At 64.3% G+C, this 21571-nt stretch overlaps 1 protein-coding gene across 1 annotated transcript; it reads right to left on the bottom strand.

Moving 5' to 3' along the window:
* Positions 1–3975: 3975 nt before the first annotated feature.
* GPR20 (G protein-coupled receptor 20) lies at positions 3976–18034 on the bottom strand. Its single transcript, XM_059168783.1, has 2 exons — positions 17900–18034; positions 3976–7651 (listed from the first exon to the last, which is right to left on the bottom strand). The coding sequence occupies exon 2, from the start codon at positions 7623–7625 to the stop codon at positions 6552–6554; it is 1074 nt and encodes a 357-aa protein (XP_059024766.1). The 5' UTR covers positions 7626–7651; positions 17900–18034; the 3' UTR covers positions 3976–6551.
* Positions 18035–21571: the final 3537 nt, after the last annotated feature.

The following is a 21571-nucleotide window of genomic DNA, read 5'->3' as shown; positions in this document are numbered from 1 at the left end:
GTGCCGTGGGAGGGGAGGCAGCGTCTGAGGAGAGGGGGAGGGCGCTGGCTGCCCACAGGGCCCACTGTCCTGTGCGTCCTGCGGACGTAAGCCTCCTTGCACAGCCTGCGAGCAGGTGCTGCCTCACCGGCCACCCTTTCCCTTCTGTGACCACCTCACTGAGCCTCCCCGTTGTTGGGGGGCAGTGGGGGCGAGGGGCGGCCTTGAAGGTGGAGGAGCCGGAGGGTTCAGGGGCCTCCTGACTCAGGGCCAAGCTTCCCCCTGCCCCCAGGTGGGTCGTCAGGACGCCGCACCTCCTCCAAGCAGCCCTCCAGGGTCAGAAGGCAGAGGCGATCTGGAGAGGTCACTGCCGCCAGCCGAGCCCCGCGGGCCGGCTCTCCCAGGCCAGCAGCGCCCCCTGGTGGCCCACGGCCCCGATGTCTTTGTTTGCACCGCATTCCCCGGGGCTCTGGGGCCAGTCTGCGAGGGACTCGCTCAAGACCCCTGGGCAGAGCCCCGGAATCCTGCGCCCGAGGCTGAGCCCGGAATGGGCCCGTCTCACGGCTCCCGACGCACCGCGGGCGCGCATTCCCGGGAAGCTCAAAGACGGGGCTTACCGCGGAGGAATGAGGGAGCAGGACGGGTCGCAGTCACCGTCGCCGTGCGCGCGGGGCAGGGCTCCGGTGCGGGGACAGCCTCCGTCTCGCGCGGTGTGGGGAAGGTGGAGGGCGCTGCGCGGTGAAGGAACGTGCTCGGGGCCTCGCGTCCTCCCGCAGCCCGGGCTGATCACGGGCTCCCGAGTGCCGAGTGCCGCGGGGAGAAGCACACACCCGCACAGAGGCGCACACACAGACACAGAACACGTGCACGCACACACATCCCCGACAGACACACAACACACAAGGATACAGACAGGTGCACGACACACACACAACGTACACGCACACACAACACACGTGTGCACACACAAACAACACGTACACACAAGCACCCATACATATAGACACACAACACACACATGCCCACAAGGCACACAAATCCACACAACATGCGTGCGCACACACCAACACACATGAAGTAACATGCATGTAGCATGCACGTGCACACACATGTAGCACACACAATGCATGCATACAGACACACACACGTGGACACGTGCACAATTGTCACGACGGCGTCTAAAGGCAGAGGGTGTCAATTACCCCCCTTGGCAGAAGAGGGGACCGAGGCCCAGAAATGGTACGTGACTTGCTCAGCGTTGAAGAAGCTGGTGTGGCCGAAGGGACCTGGCCTGGGCAAGACACCCGCTTACCTGCCAGGGCTCTGTCCCCGGAGGCGTGTTCTGGGCCGGGTTGCACTGTGACACCCTCTCTGTGGCGCTCTGGTGCTAGGGTCCCAGAGCTGCTCCCAGACATGCCCCCCATGGCTCTCTCTAGAGAGGTCAGGTTGCAGAGGAGGCCAGACCCCTGGACCTCACTTGACCTTCAACCTCCTCCTGCCCCTGCCCGAAGCAGGCTACTAGGAGAGGCACCCAAGGTGGGTGAAGCAGGAAGACCCTCACAGGCCCCAGGACTCCTCCATGAAACAGGTCCCAAAGGCCACTGGTATAGTCTGGACACTTGGGGCTCACAGAGGGCCAGACACCTGTCGCCCCCCCAGAGTCCCTAGATGTGAAGGTCTGTGGCACCCTGTGACACCCGGGGACGTGCTGATGCCTGGGTCCTGGGGGTCCAGTGCAGAGCGGGTGGCAGTGCTCCTGGCCCACTCCTCCCTCCAAGTTCATGCCCCACCCCACTTCTGTCTGGGACCCCGCTGCAAAGGCCTCCTTGGCTTGGGGGTGAGCCTGGGGACCCCATACCTTGTGAATCCACCTCTGTGCTCGGGACGCCTGCTCTCCCCTCCGAGAGCACTGGACGCGGAGGGCTGGTGGGTGGGGAGGAGGGAGGGAAGCAGAGCCGGGGCCAGTTTATAAACACGTGCCGTGCTTCTCCCATTTAAGTCCTTTCGGTCAGCTAGACCGCAGGATCTAACACCAGGCTGGGGGGCCATTTGTTCCGAGCCCTTGTGTTACAGCTGAGCAGACAGGCCTGCAGAGGGGCAGTGATGAGGCTGCGGTCTCGGGGACACTGGGAGGGACGCCTGCCTTGCCAGGCTCCTCTCCCCTTCCTCGGCTGCCTTGGGAGTGGGGCCAGAGCTGCTCAGTCCTGGGGCACCTGCGGTCTGGGCTGAAGCCCCCTCCTCACAGACAGTGGGGCTGAGGCTCAGGGGGGTCCCCGAGTTGGCGCAGCAGGACATGGTGCGTGGTCCAAGAGTCCACGCACCCACTGGGCCTCCCTTTCTTCATCTGTAATATGGGCGTGAAATGCCCTGGTCCTGCCTGCCTGCAAGGCTCTGGGTGCCCTCGGGGCTTGAAAAGCTCCTAGTACCACAACCTCAAGGTGAGACCCAGTGGGGTGGGTGTGGCGGGCCAGTGGGTGGGGTGAGGACCGGCAGGCAAGGGCCTTGAAACTCGTCTTCCAGGAAGCCGTTCAGGATGCCTCTGTCTGGCCCGTCCCATTTGGCGTGGCAGAGGACTCTGAGTGTCACAGCTGTGCCACCCGCCTTTGGACTCCCAGGGGCCCTGCAGAGTCCCTGCGGGCTCAGCGCGGGGTCAAGCCCGATGGTTAGGTTGGGGGCAAGCCCCGAGGGACAGCTGGGCCGGGTGGTCTGTCCTGGGTTGGGGTGGGAAGGGTTCCGGCAGGCTGGCCCCAGGGCCAGAGGAAGGGAAGGACCCAGGATGGGCATAGTCAGGGCTTGTGCTGCACCAAAGGAAGGCCCAGGGGAGGGTGTGCAGGGCCCTAAGCGCAGGGCGAGAGGGGGCTGCCAGGGGTGGGGAAGGGCCCGTCTGGGAGGTCTGGGGAGGCTCCGTGGGGCGGGGCTCACGTGGACACGGGGATGACACAGGCCATCTCCCCAGGCCTGGCTCCGTGGGGCGGGGCTCACGTGGACACGGGGATGACACAGGCCGTCTCCCCAGGCCTGCCCCAGGGTACGTCCCCCTTGCCCCAGACTCAGCGCAATGACCCACAGCTTCCCTGGCTCCTGCCGCGGTCAGGGGCTGGGGGTGGCCTTGACCCTGGGACCAGGCAGGTCCGGGTGGGCAGTGCTCTTCCTGGGTGTCACTGGGTGGCCTTGCATGGGTCCCCTCACATCTCTAAGCCTCGGTGTCCTTCTCGGTGAATTAGGAGCACAGACCCCATGGGGAGGCTGCCTCGGCTGGCGGAACAACCTCACCTCCTCGGCACCTGCCTCCTGGGCCCCTGGAGGAGGCACACGTTGAGCCTCCCGGGGGAAGGGAGGGGTGTGAGGAGGCCCGGGGCAGTGCAGGGTCGGATCCGGCTGTCAGGGGGGACATCCATCTCCCACAGGGCCTTCCACGCCTGCCCCAGGCACCGGAGGCCCCCAGGAAGCTGGGGCAGGCGCCGCAGTGACATTTTCTGCTATTAATGGAGCTTAATCTAAACAGGCCCTAATATTTACCTCCGGCCGCCTCCGGCCTCAGAGCGCGCCAGACAGCAGAGCGATGGGCGGCATCTAGCCACGCCCTTTCCCACCCGGGGCTGCCCAGGAGGAGCAGAGGACCGGAGGACCCAGGCTGCCTCGAGAGGCAGGAACCAGGGGTCCGGAGGCCAGGCCATCCAGGACGCCCGAGCCTCCCTTCCCCCGTCTGTAGATCAGGGATGACAGTCCCCACCTCCCAGGCTTCTGGGCAGGTTCAGAGGACAGGACACCTCAAGAGTGGTTTCCGTGGGGCTCCAGGTCCCTAACCGCCCCCACCCCCCGCCCCCTAGGGACGGTGCAAGCACACACCCACCACCACAGCCTGTCCCTGGCGGTGAATGTGCTCCTGCTGGCGCAGAGCCCCCCAAACTCTCAGACCTCAAAGGGTCTGAGACTCCATGGGGGGCATGTCTGGGGCAGGTGATGCCTGCGCATGCTCACTGAGTGGAGGGCAGGGAGGGAAGGAACAGATTTAATTCAGGACGAGGACTTCTTGTGAGGAGATCGTTTACATCAGATATAAATACACACACCATGTCACGTCACTTGGGCTTTCCGAAAATCAGGGAAGGGAGGCCGGGGAGAGGGGTCCAGAGACCTCACACCCTGGCCCCTGTGGGAACAAGGACAGTCCGGGTCGGCCTCTGGAGGCCCCTGGGGGCTCAGTCCCTACAAGGAGGTCAGAGTAGGAGGGAGCCAGACGTCAGGAGGTGGGATCAAGCCTTCGAGAGAGCTGTGGTGGTGGGGGGGTTCCTCAGCCCTTTCTCCGCCAGCTGCAGGCCAAGGAGGGGAGAGAGAGCAGGGGAGATGGGGAAGCTGAGGCCCACCTAGAGAGAGCTCTGTGGGGCCGTCAGGCTGAGTTCTTGGAAGAGCGGGGTCAGCCTCCGGTTCCCGTCCCAGCTGCAGAAGACCGGTGACTACCTGTCCAGCTTGAGTGGTGGAAGGTTCCCACAGGGCCCTGGGAGCCCCTGAGAAACCCAGCTTGGATGATGGGATTTCAGGCCTGAGGACAAGGGGAGGGGGCTCGGACACCTCCCTGGATGCCGGATCCCAGGGCTGCCCACAGCTCTTCTGTCTGTACGCGGCGGGGACTAACGAGACAACAGCTGTGAAGCAAAGGGAAGAGACCCGGGTCCCGGTCACCATTTCCCAGATCTGCGCGCTGGCTCACCTGCTTTACGGACCCCCCTCCTAGAGGAAGGGATTGTCCCAGGAGAACCACGACTCCTCCACCTCCAAACACGGCCCTGCCCTCGGCTCAGCCACTCCCTCTTGAGTGTGAATGAGAATGAGCACCCGGGAGAGAGCCCACAGGTGGTGCTCAGTGACCCTCCCCTCCACCCCTCCACCGCATGCCTGCCCTGGTGCGATGTGGGGCTGGGGACAAACAGAGCTCCGTGGGGGCTTCCTTGCCTGAAACCCCACCAGTAGTGCTGGTCCTTGGCTTGGCATCCCTCTTGCCACGGGCTCATAGGTCCCTGCTCTGCCCCATGTGGCTCTGGGTCCCTGGGGAGCCATAGCCCTGCTCTGAGCAAGGTCGGGGAGAGGCTCCCATACTATGCCTGGAACCTGTCCTGCAGGGGCGGGCAAAGACAGAGCTGACCTTGGAGGACCTGGTGCTCTCTCCGACCCTGGCTGGGCCTTTCCCTCTTTGAGACTCAGTTTTCTCATCTGTAGCATGGGGCTTAAATGGCCTTCCTGCCTCCCAGGCCTCCCTCCAGGGCCCTGAACTTGGAGGATGGAGGCCTCTGGCGGGAGCCACTGAGCACATAGGACTCTCCTTTGCAAGGCTGGGCAGATCCGAGGCTGGATTCCATCTCACCCTGCTTCAGTGGCTGTGGCCGAGTGCCAGCATGGGGCCTGACTCAGGCCCAGGGCTCCTCTCCCCCAGGAGGCCCTACCCTGCAGCAGTCTACAAAGGGCTCAGAGAGCTTGGCTGCTCCATAGAAGGTTTGTGGAGGCAATCCTGGAGTGCAGCTTAGAGGAGGCGCCGGAGACCCAAGCCAGAAAAAAATGCTACCTCCCCAGGACAGGCAGGGGAGAAACGGCGAGCCAGGCAGGAGCTGGCCAGTGGTCCTTGCCTCTGAAGGAGAGTAAAGGCTCTGGATGTGGGCTGCTGGGAGCCTCGGGCTGGGAGGCCTCCGAGCTGCTCTAGGTCTTTGCTCTTGGTTTTCTCATCCATAGGATGGGGCCACAAGCCCTGCCGCCCTCCTGAGGCAGCAGGCAGTGTATTCTGAGGTCATTCCTGGAGTGGGGGCTTTGGGCGGACTGGAGTTGCCTCCAAGGGCTGGCGCAGGGGTGTGGCAGGACATGGGATGGGGTTTTGACTCTGATGTGGCCGTGGCCCAGCCGTGGCCCCTGTACGTGCTGCCTCCCCCCTCCCACCCCAGAGGGGCAGGACCCAGGCCCTCTTCTGTGGGCTGTGGGGGGGCAGGCCTCAGCCCAGATGTCACAGCCCTTCCAGCGAAGCTCCCCAGGGCCGTCATGCTGTCTTGCCGTGCGGTTCACGGAGGCCCTGGGCGGTGGACTTCCAGAGACTTGGATGCCTCCCGTCTGCTCACGGGACACTCGTGTGCCCCGACTTTCCCTTTCCGTGCTTGTTCTCTCTGTGGGGGGCAGGCATGCGGAGGAGGGGACGAGAGCAGTGGGAGCAGAACCTCTTTGGGATTCCTAGTGCCTGTTTCTGAGGAGTCCCTTGTAGGGTGAGGACGGGCCAGGAGAGAAGCAGCTCTGGGGTGCGCCTCTGCGTTTTCACCCGCCATGGTCTGTGCCCCCGGGACGGTAAGCCGTCGGCGTCTGGACTACCACTTCCCCTGCGGAACCCGAGGCAGACATTGCTAACCGACTTTGGAGCTGTGTGGCCTCAGATCCCTTCCGCAGGCAGCGTGCGGGGCAGCCATCACCAATCAATCCAGGGCAATGCAGTCGGCCCTCCCACCCACACCCCCAGGCAGAGCCGAGGTCTCCGTTGGCCTGGACCTAGTCTGCCCCACCTGGTCCTGACCTCTGGGGCCCTGGCAGGGTCCCGCCGACTAAGCGTCAGGCCCGTTGGTCAGGTCCTGGGTGAAGATGCTGGGGCCGGCGCTGAGGATGTGATGGTGGCCCGAGCCGCGGGAGCTCTTGTGCGCGCTGACCATGTTGCCGCTGTTGGGCTCGTACCCGGCTCCGTGGCGGCGGCAGAGGCCTTGGACGGTGGCCTGGAAGCCGCTGGTGACGAAGCAGTAGACGATGGGGTCCAGGCAGCTGTTGAGGCTGCTGAGGGTCACGGCCACGTGGTAGGCCACGAGGCTGGCGCGGGGCGGCCCGTCCGGCCACAGCACCACAGCCACCTGGCGGGCGTGGAAGGGCGTGAAGCAGACGAGGAAGATGACGAGCACCGTGAGCAGGAGCTGCATGGCCCGCACGCGGCGCTGGCGGCCCTGGCGCAGGAGGCCCGGCCGCGACAGGGCGCACACGATGCGGCCGGTGAACACGCTGATGACCAGCAGCGGCAGCAGGAACTCCAGCACGGTCAGCGCCAGCACGCGGCAGCAAGGCCGCCCCCCGGCCGTCACGCCCAGCACCGACAAGGTCACGGCGCCGGCGGCCAGCCACACGCAGGCGCACACGGCCCTGGCGCAGGCCAGCCGGCGGCAGCGGCGGGAGCCGTCGGGCTGCACGATGGCCAGGTAGCGGTCCACGCAGATGCAGGTGAGGAAAAGGATGGAGCAGTGCATGTTGAGGAAGTAGCCGACGACGTGCGGGAAGGCGCATCGCAGGCAGCCGCGCGCGCCGTAGAAGACGGCGAAGCGCGTGGGCAGGGACAGGCCCACCAGCAGGTCGGTCACCACCAGGTTGATGGTGTAGATGACCGACGGCGTCTTGGCCTGGGTGCGGCAGCAGAAGACGTACAGCGCCAGCCCGTTGAGCACCAGCCCCGCCAGGAAGATGAGGCCGTGCACCGCCATCAGCGCCAGCCACAGGCCCGGGAAGGCGGCGTGCAGCTCCTCGTCCAGCCGGGCGAACACGTGGAACAGGGGCTTCTCCGGCACGCTGCCGTTGGCCTCCGCCACCGTGGCGTTGGGGGTCGCCGGGGCCCAGGAGCCCACGGGAGACGCGGAGGGCATGGTGGCGGCCGGCACACACGGGGGTCCTGCAAGGAAGGAGGCCGGTTAGCCCTGGGTGGTGGGAGCCGTGACTGGAGCCTGGTGCTGCCGGGCTTTGCCTGCTCGCCGAGGTCCCCAGCATTCCCGTCTGGCCCTGAGACGCCTGCCCTCTCCATCCCATGGGGCCCCGCACTTGCCGGGGAGGAGCTCTGGCCGAATGTTGCTCCTTGATGCCGCGGGAAGGAAAAACCCTTGCTGTACAGGACTGTCCCAGGACCAAGAGGGAAGACAAAGGCTGTGGCGCAGGTAAGCTGTGAATCCAAGAGTGGGAGGCTTGAACCCGGGCTCCAGGCCTGGTTCCTCCCTTCCTCACTGTGCGGCCTTAGGCCAGTCACTTAACCTCTCTGTGTTTCCCCTCCTGAAACCATATGGCGGGGGTTGTGGAGCTGCTAGCATTAACTGAGCACATAGTTGGTGCTGGATAAACCACAGGGTTAGTTGCTGCCCGATAAACCACGGTTCTGCTCCAAAGAGCCCGGCCCGTGATGCCCACGACGGCCCCGCCTGGCTGCCCCACACCGGCGGGCCAGACCCTGTCCTCCTGCCCGCCCATCTGTTCTTGGCTCTTCTAAGGCCGGGGGTGGGCCAATGCCCGCGGGCTAAGGTCCTCACAAGAAACCTCGCCCAAGGGCCATCATCTCCCCCTGCCCCCACCCGACCTCCTGGGGCTCCCCGCGCTGGGAGGTGGGCACCCTTGTTGCCTGGGAGGTTCAAGGATCCTGCAGGGTGCAGGCTGGAGCCTGCACCTGGAGCTGGGTCCCAGCAGCCGCTGCGGGGCGGGTGTGAGTTAAATAAACGCTGCGCTCCGGCGGGTAAGGGGCCGCGCACTCTGTTTATGTTCCTGCGCCGCTGTGTTTAACGGACTGAGATTTATCTCTGTTTATGCGTGAAGGGTTAACAGGCCCCCACCCCCATCCCTGCCGCGCTGATGCTCCAAATAAGGGCATTTCTGGCTTTTTCTGGAGAAAGGAGAGGGCTTTGGGGACAAGCTGGGGGGAAGGGTGGGTACGTGGGACATCCCAGCCGCACAGTGCGCCCCAGTGCGCCTCCCCGCCCTGCAAGAGGAAAGGAAGACACTGCGTGCCCCCTTGGCCCCCACCACGGCCCATGGACGTGGGGCGTCTGCTGCAAGCACGTGGGACACTGCCCACTCCCCACGGCTGCCTCTCTGGCCCCAGGCCATGGGCTCACTCCGGCAGCTTCTACTCTGTGGACTGGGGGTACTGAGTTCTGTCTGCTGGGGGCTGGGCACCAAACGTCCAGCCTGGTGGAGGGGAGGCACGGCAGCGGTGTCCTTGCTGGCTAAGGGTCACGCTCCAGTCTGGCCTGGAGGGAAGCCCGGGCAGGGCAGTAGGCCACCTCTCTCCTTGCGCCCAGAGAGGTCTGCACGTGCCTGAGGTCACCTAGCTTTGCCTCTGCCTCTGGGACCGTGGCCCTGGGCATCTGCTGACCCCCAAGGCTGCTGGGAGGAGTCAGAGGCTGCCTAGGCCCATGGCCATAGCCACCACATGCAGGCCTAGGTCTCAGCTTTCTAGTCCTTTCCGGCTGGGCTGCCCTCTGTCTGGTACCCCAGCCCCAAAGACGCAGGGTCGATTCGTTTGTCGAATGCTAAGTCAGGCCGGCGGGGAGCACAGGGACATCTAGGGCAGCGAGAGACGTCCTGGGGCCATGGGCAAGAGCGAGGGGAGGCTGTGAGGCTGGGGCACGGGGCTGGGAACCTGGATTCCCAGGCGGTGGGGGACCCCTGAATGGCCCCAAGGAGGAGAGGGGTGCCTCCCTGCCTGTGTCCCTACAGTGAAAACAAATGAGCCGTGGCGCGGCGTGGAGGACGGCAGGGATCTGGCTCTGGGGACGTGGCCAACAGTCGTTTTGGTTCCCTTCCACGCGCTTGTTGGTTTTCCAGTGTGTCTGCACTAGGTTCGCGTCCGTGTCACAGGGAGACAAATAATAAACAGTACAGAACACTTCCTCTGGGAGATAATCCCAGGGTGACGCCCTTCCAGAAAACTCCCCAGGGCCGGCCTCACATGCGGGCCGGCTGCAGGCTCGAGGTGCCGGAGGGTCCAGGCCAGGGATGGGGGCCCGGGGGCCTCTGCAGCTGGGGGACGGGCAGGGCGCTCAGGACGCTCCCGAGGCCGGCCAGGTGAGGAGAGACGGCGATGTCTGCGGAGCACACCGCGCTTCCCCGCTCCAAGACTCTGAACCCTGATCCCAAACAAGGCTGAGCCCTGATGTCAGCCACACCGGATCCCAGGAACCTCGATCCTGCCACGCACTGAGCCCTGACTCAGACCTCACTCTGAGCGCTGACCCCGGTCACAGCCTGGTCCCTCATCCCGGACTCTCGGCAGGTCTCATCTGCCCCCTGCTCCTCTGTGAGTCTGGCTGTCTCCATTCCTGTAACAACCCACCCCTGCACACCACACCCCGTGGCTCACTTCTCACAGTGGCTAAGTGCGGGCGTTCTCACTTGATGACCCCTTTCCAGGGCATCTGTTCATTTGGCTTTGAACAATGAGGAACTCAGTGGTGGGCCTCCAGGCCCAGGGCTTGGCCTGTGGAGACTTCTTGGGCTGCGGCCTGCTGATGGCCTCCTGAACCTGCCCACATAGCACCCGGCCCGCCCCTCTCTGGCCCGGGGAGGAGCTGGGTTGGGAGCTTCTGGGCGGAGGCGCCCCCTCTCTCCTCCTTCCCCACGGCCTCAGGAAGGACTTCTGTCCTCCGGGCCTCAGTTTCCCCCTTGGTCTTCACTGCCTCTGCTCATGCCGCTCCTTGACCGTCCACTGGGACGGCTTCCCCTGGGAACCTCTGAAACTGCTCGGGTCAAGGCCGTGACCCTCAGCAGGGTGTTCTTCCCAGCGACCCAATCCCAGCACCCAGTGCTCCTGTCCCCTGGCTGCGCGGCTCCCCGAGGACCCTCCTGCCAGCTCCGCTCTCCCACTGTGCACGCTCAGGCCCCCACCCCTCCTGCCGGCCAGGGCTAGGCCTATGCAGGATGCTTCCTTCTAAGATGGGACTCAGGGCCGGGTGGGGTGTCACCGCCAGCGATGGCTGGAGTGCTGGGGTCGTGGGAGCATTGGCCCAGGGACATTGGCCAACAGAGGTTGGTCCCCACACCAGCAGCCGCTCTGGGCTGTTGAGGAACCTCTCAGCCTCCGTCTCCCTGCCTGCCTCCCTCTCACATAAGGGCAGAGCCTGCCTCTCCCCATTTCTGGCGGATTCATGGTGTGGGTGTGGCGAGGAGCTGGGTGCTGGGTCCCTGTCCTGGCCTCTGGGCGTCCTGCACTCACACTCCAAGAAGCCGAAGCTCTGGGAGGGACAGGCCAGGACTGGGACCTGGGGCTGCCTCAGGTGAGCCCAGGGCTGGACCCTTGGTCCTGAGGGGGGACGGGGACACCCAGGCAAGCGGCGCCCTCCGCCCGTAGGCGCCCGGCACCCACTCCCCACGCGCCTCGCTCTCTGCTTGGCCTCTAAATATAGCCTGGAATGAGGGGAAAGGAGAGAAGGTTCTGCTCCTCTGTGGGGACAGTCTGGCCCCAGGCACGCCTGCCCAGGCTGAGGGGGAGGCACAGACCTGGCCTTCAGACTGGCCCCGGGCGGAGAGTGAGCAGAGGAGGCCCAGGACCCCGGTTTCGGGCCGGCTCTGCCAAGCCCTCACCCTGGGCACCTCGGCCTGATGGGGGAGGCGGGGCTCTGTCCTGAGAGCGTCTGAGGGGGTGGCCCAGCCCTGTCCCCTCCCCTTCCTGGCAGGGTGTCCTGGGCCTGGCTGAGGTGGATTGGACCTCATAGCTGGGGCCAGCTGGCGGGAGCCCTGTGGGCAGAGGCCATGCCCTCATAGTGCCTGGCGTGGGGCCGGGCCCAGGGCCTAGAAGCGGTTGGACTTAGGACCTGTGCACTGCCTGCTTCCCCAGCCCGCTTGGCCTGCCCACATTCAGGGACTTTTCCAGGCAGAACAGAGATGCAGGCTGCTCTCGGGGGGCTCAGGGTCAACTGGGAAGACATACAGCAGTGGGGGGGGGGGGTGCTGGAGCATAGCTCATCCCAAACCACTTAGAACACCCTGGAACAGCCCTCAGTGTCCTCGCCTGTAAGGTGGGCAAAGTTAGAAGTCACCTCTGGCTGCCCCGAGGCATGCTGGAAGGTGGCACAGGATGCGCCCTGAAGGGATTTGGTGGGTAGGAGCGGGGAGACGGGGCCCAGTGCGCACACAGGTGAGGGTTAGGGAAAGGGGGCCCCTTGGGAGAAGGGTGGTGGGAGGTGGCAGAGGCGCTCTGCGCAGCCCTCGGCCCCCAGGACTGAGTCCTGGTCCTGGGTGGGAGTGAGCCACTGGTGTGCCGCTGTCCTGGAGGGGCAGCTGGAGGGCCGGGGCACTTATCCCCAGCCCCTGGAGGGCCTCACTCTGCCTGCCTCCTGACTTCCTTCCCTCTTCCTCTTCCTGCCTGTCTCAGAGACAGTGAGGGGTCTCAGAAGGAGGGGCAGGGGTCCATCCATCCTGCCCAGGCCCTCCCAGGCCCCTTGCTGGACTCAGTCTTGCCGTCTATCCGTGGGCACCTCCAGTTCTGAAATGCTTCGAGGCTTGGACATGTCTGCGCCTTCTGGAACGTCTTTACCACCTGGCAGCACCACCAGGCAGGGCGGAGGAGTGATGGTCGTATCCCGGGGGTGGGGGTGAGGCTTGGGCTGAGACCCAGGCCCAGGGTTTCCTGGGGTCAGAGGCGGCTACTGCACAGCCTGGACAGGCTGGCTCAGCCTCTCTTGACCATTTGCGGGAAAAAAAATCCTTCAGTGGCTTGGTCCTGTTCCATTCCCTGGCCTTGTTCTTGGGCTCCGGCAGCCCTGAGCCCCAGACTACCCCTAGTGATGAGTGAGTTGCCCCAGGCTATAGTGATTGGTCAGCCATGGCCAGCCCTGGGGACTTCAAAGGACACTGGGGCTGTGAGGTCAAGCTGCTGCTGGCTGCTGGGGAAGCAGGACCAAGTACAGAGACCAAGTCCTGAGGACGTGGCTCAAGCGCCTGGATCCATCCCTGCCTGAAGCTGGTGTCCTGGGACTTGTCAGTTAAATGAAGCAATTACCTCCATCTTTGGCTTACGTTAATTTGAGCTGAGTTTCCGGCCCTTGTGACTAAAATGACCCTATATACACTCTTATTCACATGCTGTCTCCCTTCCCTTTGGATGCCTTCTCCTTCAGAGAGCCCTCCCTGGTAGATTTGTGGCCTCTTTTGGGTTCTCATAACACTGTGGCTCTGTCATTGTCTGGCCACTTGTCTGGTGTCCCCACTAGTCTGTGAATTTCAACAAAAGAGAGGAGCATAAATCACATTCAGTGCATGTCGAGTGAGTGAGCGAATTCATGAAAGCTTAGCTTGCTCTCCTCTGAGGTTGGGGAGATCACCCCAGGTGAGGCTGCTGCCTTGTGAAGCTGCTCCAAAAATAAAGGAAGTCGTTCTATTTTACAGCCCAAATTGGCTCCCCTGAGCCCAGCCCATAGACCCCAGAGTCTCCACTTGGCATGTCTTTGGCGTGGCCTGCTCTCTCTTGCCCCCTGCCCTTGGGGGGCCCTTGTGGTGGGGAGCAAGTGGAAAGGGACATGAGGACTCCTCCTATTATTGGGAGGGGGGCTAATCCACATTTTTAAATGAGGGCACAGGACACAGAGACGGGGAGTTTCAGCAGCTAAACTGGGGTCACCCCGCTGGGCCTTGGGGCTTGTCCTTGGCTGGGCTGATTCTGACCTGCTTTCACATACAGAGAGCACTTGCTGGGCGTTTGGGTTTCGTTCACCTCCACACAGCAGACTGGGAAGCCAGGTGTCCACCTGCCAGGTGAGAACCTGAGGTCTTGGCGGTGGGGGGTCGGCGAGCCCCATACTTAGCAGGGACAGAGTCCAATTTAGACCCAGGGCCTGATGCCCCCACCCAGCAGCCCCCCATTCATCCATGGTTCTCCTATAGATCTGAGACCTGTGGGGTGTCTTGGGTGGAGAAGATAGATCCCCAGCTGAATGCTGGCAGGGTGATTGGGAGGCAAAGGAAGGTGGGATCAGGGAAGGCTTCCTGGAAGAGGCAGTGGACTCTGCAGGTGTGGAAGCCTGCTCGAACAGCCTAGGAGGCTGAGGCCAGGAGCCACCCTCACAGGGCCTTGAACACGGTGCAAAATGCCTGGCCTGGATCCAGCCTGCTGGGAGGCAGGCTCCTGGCCAGAGGTGACCTCCCAGGCTTCCCTCCCGGTCTCTTGCTCCGCTTACGGCCTCAGCTGGCCTTGGAGGAGGGCTTGGACCCAGAGTGCCTGGTGCAGGTGTGTCCGGGGGGCGGGGGCAGGTGGGGGTGCACGGTGAGGGCGGTGTTTCCTCCCGGCCCCTCCAGGTGGGGACACGCAGAGCCCTGCACATCACAGGCCTTCCAGAGCTTCGCGGAGACCTTCCAGGGAGGCATGTGGGTAAAGGGTGATGCCCGTGGTAGGGGCCGTCCCTGTGAGGGACCCGAGGCCCTGCCTAGGCTGGGGGGGACCTCTCTCCAGACTCACTGCACCTCAGCTGTCTGGGGACACTCCACGCGCCCTCCCGCCCCGAGCTCTGGCCCAAGCTCTTCCTCCACCAGACTCTTCCTCGCTCCCTTCCTCCCCAACATTCTGCTCACCTTCTTGAGGACTTTCTGGCCTCCCTTCCCCAGGAAACACTCCCGGGGGAGCCTCGGAGGGCGGGGCTGGTGGGGGAGGGGCCGGGGGAGCCTCGGAGGGCGGGGCTGGTGGGGGAGGGGCTGGGGGCAGGACTCCAGCCTGTGCCTCCTGCTGCCACCGGGACACAGGAAGGGTTGACAGCCCCTCTAGGAAGCCTACTCTGTTACCCTGTGGGGTCCAGCCGGTCCCTTGTCATCCCCACCCTGCTCCTGGTCCCAGAGCAGGGAATGAGCATCTTTGCACAGGTCATTTGACTCTGTCCTTTCCAACAAGCGATGGGAGGTTGCTGCTGCCAGCTTGCTGGGCGTTCCCTACAACGTCAGGAGCTGGTACCTGCCCACGGGCCCTGAGAGGGGGCCCCCTCTTTGGCAGGGGTGGGCACATCCTAACATCGTGGCTTTTCTCAAAACCGCACCCCCTCCCTGCACGTGCCCTCGCAGCTGTCCAGCTGCCCGGTGGACGCCAATCCTGCAGCCTGTCTGCCTTTGTCCTGCTACGTAGGGTCCCCAGCAGACGAGGAGCCTGGCGTCCACCCTGGGCCAACAGGCAGCAGCATGGAGTCTGGTCTGTGCCAGAGGCCAAGAGGGGCTGCCCGGTCTGTCCCTGACAAGGAGCACAGAGCATCTGCTGTGGGCCGGGCACCTGTAGGATCCTTGAAATCCACAGGGTGCTTTGCAGATGAGGAAGCAGGAGCCCAGAGAGGAGAGCCACATGCCTGGGCCGCACAGCATGAAGTTGGTGGAACTGGGACTCAAACCCGGGTCTAGCGCCCTTGGCCTGGGCTGGGGGGGACAAGGGCGGGTGGGCTGGCATCTCGGGACCTGGGGTTTGTGCACAAGGGCATGGCCAGAGCGGAGAGTACCTGTGCGTGTCCCCAGGCTGCTGCTGGGTGACCGCCCCCCCCTTCCACGGCCCAGATAGCCATTATTGGGGAACCATCTTCCTGTTTATTTTCATGATTATTCTTGGTTTCACGGCATCCACTTTAGAACGTCGCCTGCTGTTTTTGGCTGGTCTGAGCCTCTCTGCTCATTCCATCCAGGGACTGCTGGGTCCCTACTGAGGTCCCCAAGAGGGGCCAGACTGTTCCTGGGTCACCTAGCAGGTCCTAGGTGGTGCCACCCAGAATCTGGGTTCCTATCCCCGTCCGGCTCTCTTCCCCCCGGCTCAGGCACAGGGGACGCGGGAGGGTGTGGGCTGAGTGCGGTGCAGAGGGGCCCCTGAGCTGCATGGGCTTGACCCTGCCCACAGACCGCCCTCTGCACCCTCAGCCTGGAGGACGTGCAGGTTTCTCCGGGAGGGCGGCTGCGGGCATGGCTGGCCCACAGGCAGCTGTGCAGGGGCTCACAGCAGGGGAACCCGCCCCCCGGCTTCTCTCGGGGCAAGCTGTCTGCAGATCCATCCCCGGCCCTGTCACCTGCTGAAGGCCCCGTGCACCCTAGTGTCCGGCCCACACAGTCCTCCCTCAGCCCCTGGGCACCCCTCCACGAGGGAGAGCTGTGATCCCACAATCCACAGTTGTCTTCGAGACGACCCCTCCCTGATCCCTGCTGATTCCTTCCAAGATGCCCCTGTTCTGTGCATCTGGCCCGGTTTTGCCCGTGAGGACACTGAGGTACAGGACAGTTAAGTGGTGTGTCTGGGTCCCTCAGCAGGGGCTGGAGGACCCAAGACTTGAGCTCTGCCCCATGGCACCCCTGCCAGTCCCGTGCCCTGGAGAGCTGACTGCGCCCATGGTGCAGACCTGGAACCGGAAGCCAGCAGCTTGGCCTGGGACGCATAGCCCGGAGTTGGGGTCAGAGGCGTGGTTAGGACCCGGTGCTTCTGAGGCATGAGACCTGACCCTGAACCCCCAGTGGTGCAGGTACAGGGGGCACAGAGGTTCCCGGGCAGGTCTGGCCCCGCGCCCTCCCCCCAGTTCACAGCCGCGGCAAGGCTGGGGGAGTCCCCAGAGCAGGAGGGGCCTCCCCGGGGCCTCTGGAGGAACAGGTGTTTGAGACAGGAGGAGGGTGGGGGCTTCTGTGCTCAGGACCCTTGAGAAGCCTGCGGGCAGGCCTGGCTGAGGGACAGCTGTGGCTTCACTTGCTGTGGGGGCCACTCCCCTGGGCGGGGCAGGGTCTTCGGAGGGAGCTCTTCAGACCCCAGTGCACCTCCTCAGAGAAGCCCTCCCAGATTGCCCAGCTCTCGGCACTACCTTCTCTTCACTGGCTTTGTTTTCTGCTGCTCACCCACCCCCTGGCAGCTGGGTAGTTATCTGTTTCCCTACTGGACTGGCAGTCCGTGAGCACCGCAGCTGAATGACCAGATGAGTGATTTTTAGAGTCCACTTTGGCCCCTCTGGGCCTTAGTTTTGTCATCTGTGAAGTGGGCACGTTGAGACCCACAGCCTGGCCGTCGGGTCCCCCGGGAAGAAATGAGACCAGAGTGCAGGTGCTCGGAGAACTCCAGTCCTCCTTCCCACACAGACCAGGGCTCTAGAAGCAGCAGCAGCCCCTCCCCCGCAACCCTACTTTTGCCAAGGCTCAGAGAGGGGCAGTGACTTGCCCATGGCCACACCGTGGGGAAGCTACCCGAGGGGAAGAGGTGGCATTCGGGGCAGCCCTCTGTCTGGGAGTGACCAATCCTGGCAGGAGAGTATGAGGTCCTGCAGGCAGGTCCGGGCCCCGGCCGCGGGGCTGTGAGCCGTCACCACCATCCTACCGTGCCTCCATCCCCAGTCTTGCCCGAGGTTGCACAGCTGCTCCTTGTCTGTCCCGCCAGGCACCCTGGCCACCGGCCAGTTCCCAACCCGCCCGCCCCCCTCGGGACCCTGTTCCTACTGCCCTTCTCCCAGGGTGCTCACCGCCAGCCGGAGCCGGGCGGGGGCAGTGCCAGCTCCGAGGTTCATGCTGGGGCCTGGGAGGGCCAGTTGCCTTGGCCTCAGTTTCCCCCTGGCTGAAAGAGTGGGCAAAGAGCCAGGGCTGGAGCATAGAGCCTCAGCTGTGGGGTGGCACGGTCAGGAGCCTATCCACACGAGTCCCTCAACCACTGACCCTGCCCCAGCCTGGGGGACAGTGGTGGCCAAGGTCCCAAAGGCGGTCAAGGTGGTCAAGCACCCAATCCCTTCCTTATCCTGGCCTCTGGGGCCACCCTACTGCCTCGATGGGTGGGAAAACAGAGACAGAGCTTTGGGCACCCCGCAGATGGCCAGGGAGAGTGCTAATGAATGAATGAAAGCCAGGGAAGGGGGTGGGAGCAGCACAGGTGGGGCTCCGGTCAGGAAGGATGCTCCCACAAGCCCCTGCACGCCCGCCCTTCCCCTCTCTGCCTAGCCGGGCCAGCTGCTACCACCCGCCCCCTTGCCCTCAGGGTCTCAGTTTTCCCATCTGTACAATGGCTCCCTGCAGGGTGGGACCTCAAAGCCCTTTCAGGCTCTGATCTCTCCCCTCCCTCGGTCTGGGAGCGCTTTCTTGGTCCCTCAGCCCCTGTGCTGTGCGCCTGGCTGGGGAGTGAGGATACTCCTGGCACTGTCCAGCTCTGGGAGGCGGGGGACAGCCCTTGGGGGACTCACCGTACCTTCGCCTAGTCCGGTGGCTTGAGACAGAGCCGGCACAGCCTAAGCCTGGAAGACCTCCCGGGGCAGCTCTGTGGGCCACTCAGTCCGGCAGCCCGACCCGCCTTCCTGGGGCCTGACGTCAGGCCCGCGCTGGGGCTCCTTTTGGGCAAAGGCGGAGGGGTGGGGGCGGGGTGGGGGCGGGCTCCTTCCCGGGCTGGCCAGCCCCCTGGAGGAGCCTGATTCCTGGGCCCTGGGGGAGGGAGCCTAGAGGCAGCTGAGTCTGCGGCTCATTCCTGGCCAGACAGAGGAGGAAACTAAGGCACAGAGGGGTGGGGCCAAAGCTACACCACCTAGGTCGGGGGTGGGGGTGGGGGGGCGGTGAAGAGAGGGGGGGGAGGGTGGCCCAGGCCCTGGCTTTCTACCCACCGTGTCATGTCTGGGGGAGGCTGCAGGGCCCCTGAGAGCATGGCTGTGGGAGGCGGGAACAGCACACGGGGACCCAGTCTTTTGCCAGAGGGACCGATGCACACTGGCTACGACTGCCCGCGGTGGTTCTTTGGGTCCCCAGCTATGACTGGGTTTTCTGTGTTTTGCCTGTCCTGAGCCCGGGTGTGTGTGTGTGCCCGTGACTTAGGGCCTGAGTACTTGGGATCTGGGCCTCCGCTGGTGCCTCCTCATGCGTGTCCCTGGGGCACACGCATGCCTGAGTTTGTCTGCAGGCTCAGCACCAGCCCAGGGCCCATCCTGTGAGTACTGGCCGCTCTGTGGGGACGCATGGGGTTGGTGTCCTGGGAGAGATCTGGATGTGCCCGGGGCCGGGGGAAAGGGCCGGGGGTCGTAAATCTTAGTAACCGGCCTGATGGGGGTGGTGGGGCTGGGAGGGACACCCCTCCCCAGACAGACAGCCTGCCTGGGTGGTGGCTCGTGGGCAGCCTGGGCTGGGCAGCCTGGGCCAGTCGGGCTTCTGCCAGGCTGAAGGTTGGCCGAGGGTGGCTGCCGTGGGGGCGGGGCAGGGAGGGCTCAGGGTCAGGACTCCTCTGCCCTCTCTGGGCTCCTGTCCCTGCGTGGCTCCTCACTCCCGCGATGGAATCACCCGGCGCCCTCCACCCAGCACTACTGAGCTGGCCCGTGCTGGGCACTGGGAACAGGGACGTTGCCCGAGACGAGGCCCCTGGCCCCCAAGAGCTCAGTCTGGGGAGGGACAACCAACAACCAACAGCCGGCTGGGGAGGGGCAGCGCAGAAGGTGGGCATGGGCTGGGGGAGGGAGGGCAGAGGGAGGGAGCCATCTGGTCTGTGGGCGCTGCCCATCGGCTCCCGGGAGTGGTGAAGGGGGAGGGAACCGAGCCCTTCCGCAGGGGGTTTTAGCTGCCCTGTGGGAATAGGCTGGACTCTGAGGGCAGTGGGAGCCATGGAAGATTCTGGGGGCAGGGTGGTCCCTGGAGCAGCTTCCCGGCTAATACAGGTCCGAGCCCACAGGTTACCATTGATTGTCTCCTCCGAATACTGCGCTGTCTGTCTCAGAAGGGGAAACAGAGACCCAGGAACGGGAAGGTGTCTCTGGCCCACTGCGGCCCCAGGCCGGCGCTGGCTCCCGGCTGGCAACGCAGGGCACCCAGGATCTGGCGGAAGGAGTGACGACTCAGTGTTGTTTCCCTGCGGGGCAGCCTGGAGGCGGCCAGGATGTGGGCGGGGGCCCAAGGGCTGAGCCGGGGAGGCTCAGAGTTTATGAGCTAGAGACGGCCGCTGAGTCACGGGCCGCCAGGGCCGCCTGGCACACACAGGCTGGTTCCCAAAGAAATCTTGGGGAGATCCTCTAGAGCAAAACAAAGGCTGGCCGACTGCCTAGGGAGCAGGGCGACAGCATGGGGCGGCTTCCAGAGCCCCTCACCCTAGGGAGGCTCCTCTCTGGAGGACCCAGGGGTCTTGGGGTGGTGGGGGAAGGCGCTGGAGCCCACAAGGCTCAGGGTGACCCTCCCCGAGCCCGCAGCACTAATGATTTCACCCTGTCACCTCCACAGGCTGGGTCAGGCCGGGCTGTCTGTGGCTAGGTCAGGGTGGGGCTGCCCCTCCTGGGGGGGAGCCCTCACTCTTGCCGTGGGAGCCATGGAGTTCTCGAGCTCTGTCCCCAGTCCCCAGGACTCACAGTGACGCTCGCGATGCACAGCGTGTCCTGTCACTGCTGGAGTCTGACCTTCTGAGGGATTCAGCCACAAAGAGCCACCAAGCCGCTGAGTGGACAGGGGACACTTGGTGACAGCCAGGCAGGTCCTGTCACTTGCTTGGTGCCTGCGGCTCCAGACCTCATTCATCCTTCCGAGTGGTCCTTGTCTTGGTGCCACTCGACAGTGTAAGCAGAGCTGGGGCTCTGGCCGCGTGGCCTGCAGCCTGCCAGGGTCGGGGACGCAGGTCGGCTCCAGGGAGGACGCTAACTGCTAGCAGCCGTACGGGGCGATCCCCGGGGATCACCTGGAGAAGACGGGTGATGGCAGGGGCTGGGAGAGAGGCCTCTCAGGGCCCTCCGAAGGGTCCCATGGCCACATGTCCCTTCTGTGCTCTGGAGCCCCAGGCAGATGCCAGTCCTCCACGGGGAGGGCAGGGTGGCTGGGGTCTTTCTCTTTCTTGGGAAAAGGCGACCCCCAGTGTCCGAGGAGGGTGTGTTGGGAGATTAAGAATGGGAAGCCCTTGGGCAGCCGTGGGCTCAAGCCCGGCTGGACCATTCTCTTACGCTCTCTGGCCCTAGGTATCTCCCCAGAAAGTGGGGACAACGGAGCCCGTGAAAGGCCTGCAGGCCAGGTCCCCTTTGTTTCAGGAAGGGCCTCACCCTGCTGTGCCCCAGGGAGGCTCATCCCCAGCAGGTGCAGGGAAACAGGCCGGGGATGGAGACTCACCGAAAGCCCACAGCTTTAGCCCACAGAGTGGAAGAGCCAGAGACACAAGGCCCTCTGGAGGGGAGTGAGGCTCAGGTGGGCAGTTCTCGAAGAGGGTGAGGACGGGGTGGGCTGGGGGACGTTCTGGAAAGGAGGGACCTAGTTCAGGCTGCACAGCTAGAACTCGGCCGCAACCCGCCTCCTGGAGAGGTGTCTGGGCACTTAACAAGGACCGGTGCATAATTATCATGGGGCTGCACCCCGAAGCCCTAGACCTGTCCCAGGGTGACTACTGGGACCACCACCCCTGGTCCCCCCCCCCCAGCTCCTTGGACCACTCTCTGGGCCCCATTCGTCATCCACGAGCCCCTTGGACCTCATCTTGTCCCACTTCTCCTTTTTACAGGGGGAGAAATTGAAGTCTAGAGAGGGATAGAGACCCATGCAAAGCCACACAGCGAACGGGTCACTGCAGATGCGGGGGCGGGGGGTATGGGCTTGGGCTTCCAGTCGCCCTCAGACTCTTGGGCCCTCAGGCCACCCAAGAGACCAGGCCAGGGTTGTTCAACCTCCCATTAAGCCCGGTGTCTGGGACCATGAGAACAGCCTTCTTCGTGAGTTCAGTGAGACTGTGGCCCTGGTTCTCGGTGGGACACAGGGTGGGTGTGTGGTGCCGGCAGGACTCCTGAGGCCCCGCGGAACAAAGGGAAGGATCCCTTGAGGAACTGCAAGGAAGTACAGCGGTGCTGGGCTCATCTATGAGAAGGCTGAGGTGGAGCCCCGGGTCTCAGAGGGGTGGGTGCAATCCAGGAGGACTTGCTGG

This window comes from Mustela lutreola, chromosome 3, assembly GCF_030435805.1.
Source record: "Mustela lutreola isolate mMusLut2 chromosome 3, mMusLut2.pri, whole genome shotgun sequence".
In the NCBI taxonomy this organism is placed as follows: domain Eukaryota; kingdom Metazoa; phylum Chordata; class Mammalia; order Carnivora; family Mustelidae; genus Mustela; species Mustela lutreola.
Note: the sequence above shows the minus strand (reverse complement) of the source record. Positions and strands in the feature narration are given on the sequence as shown.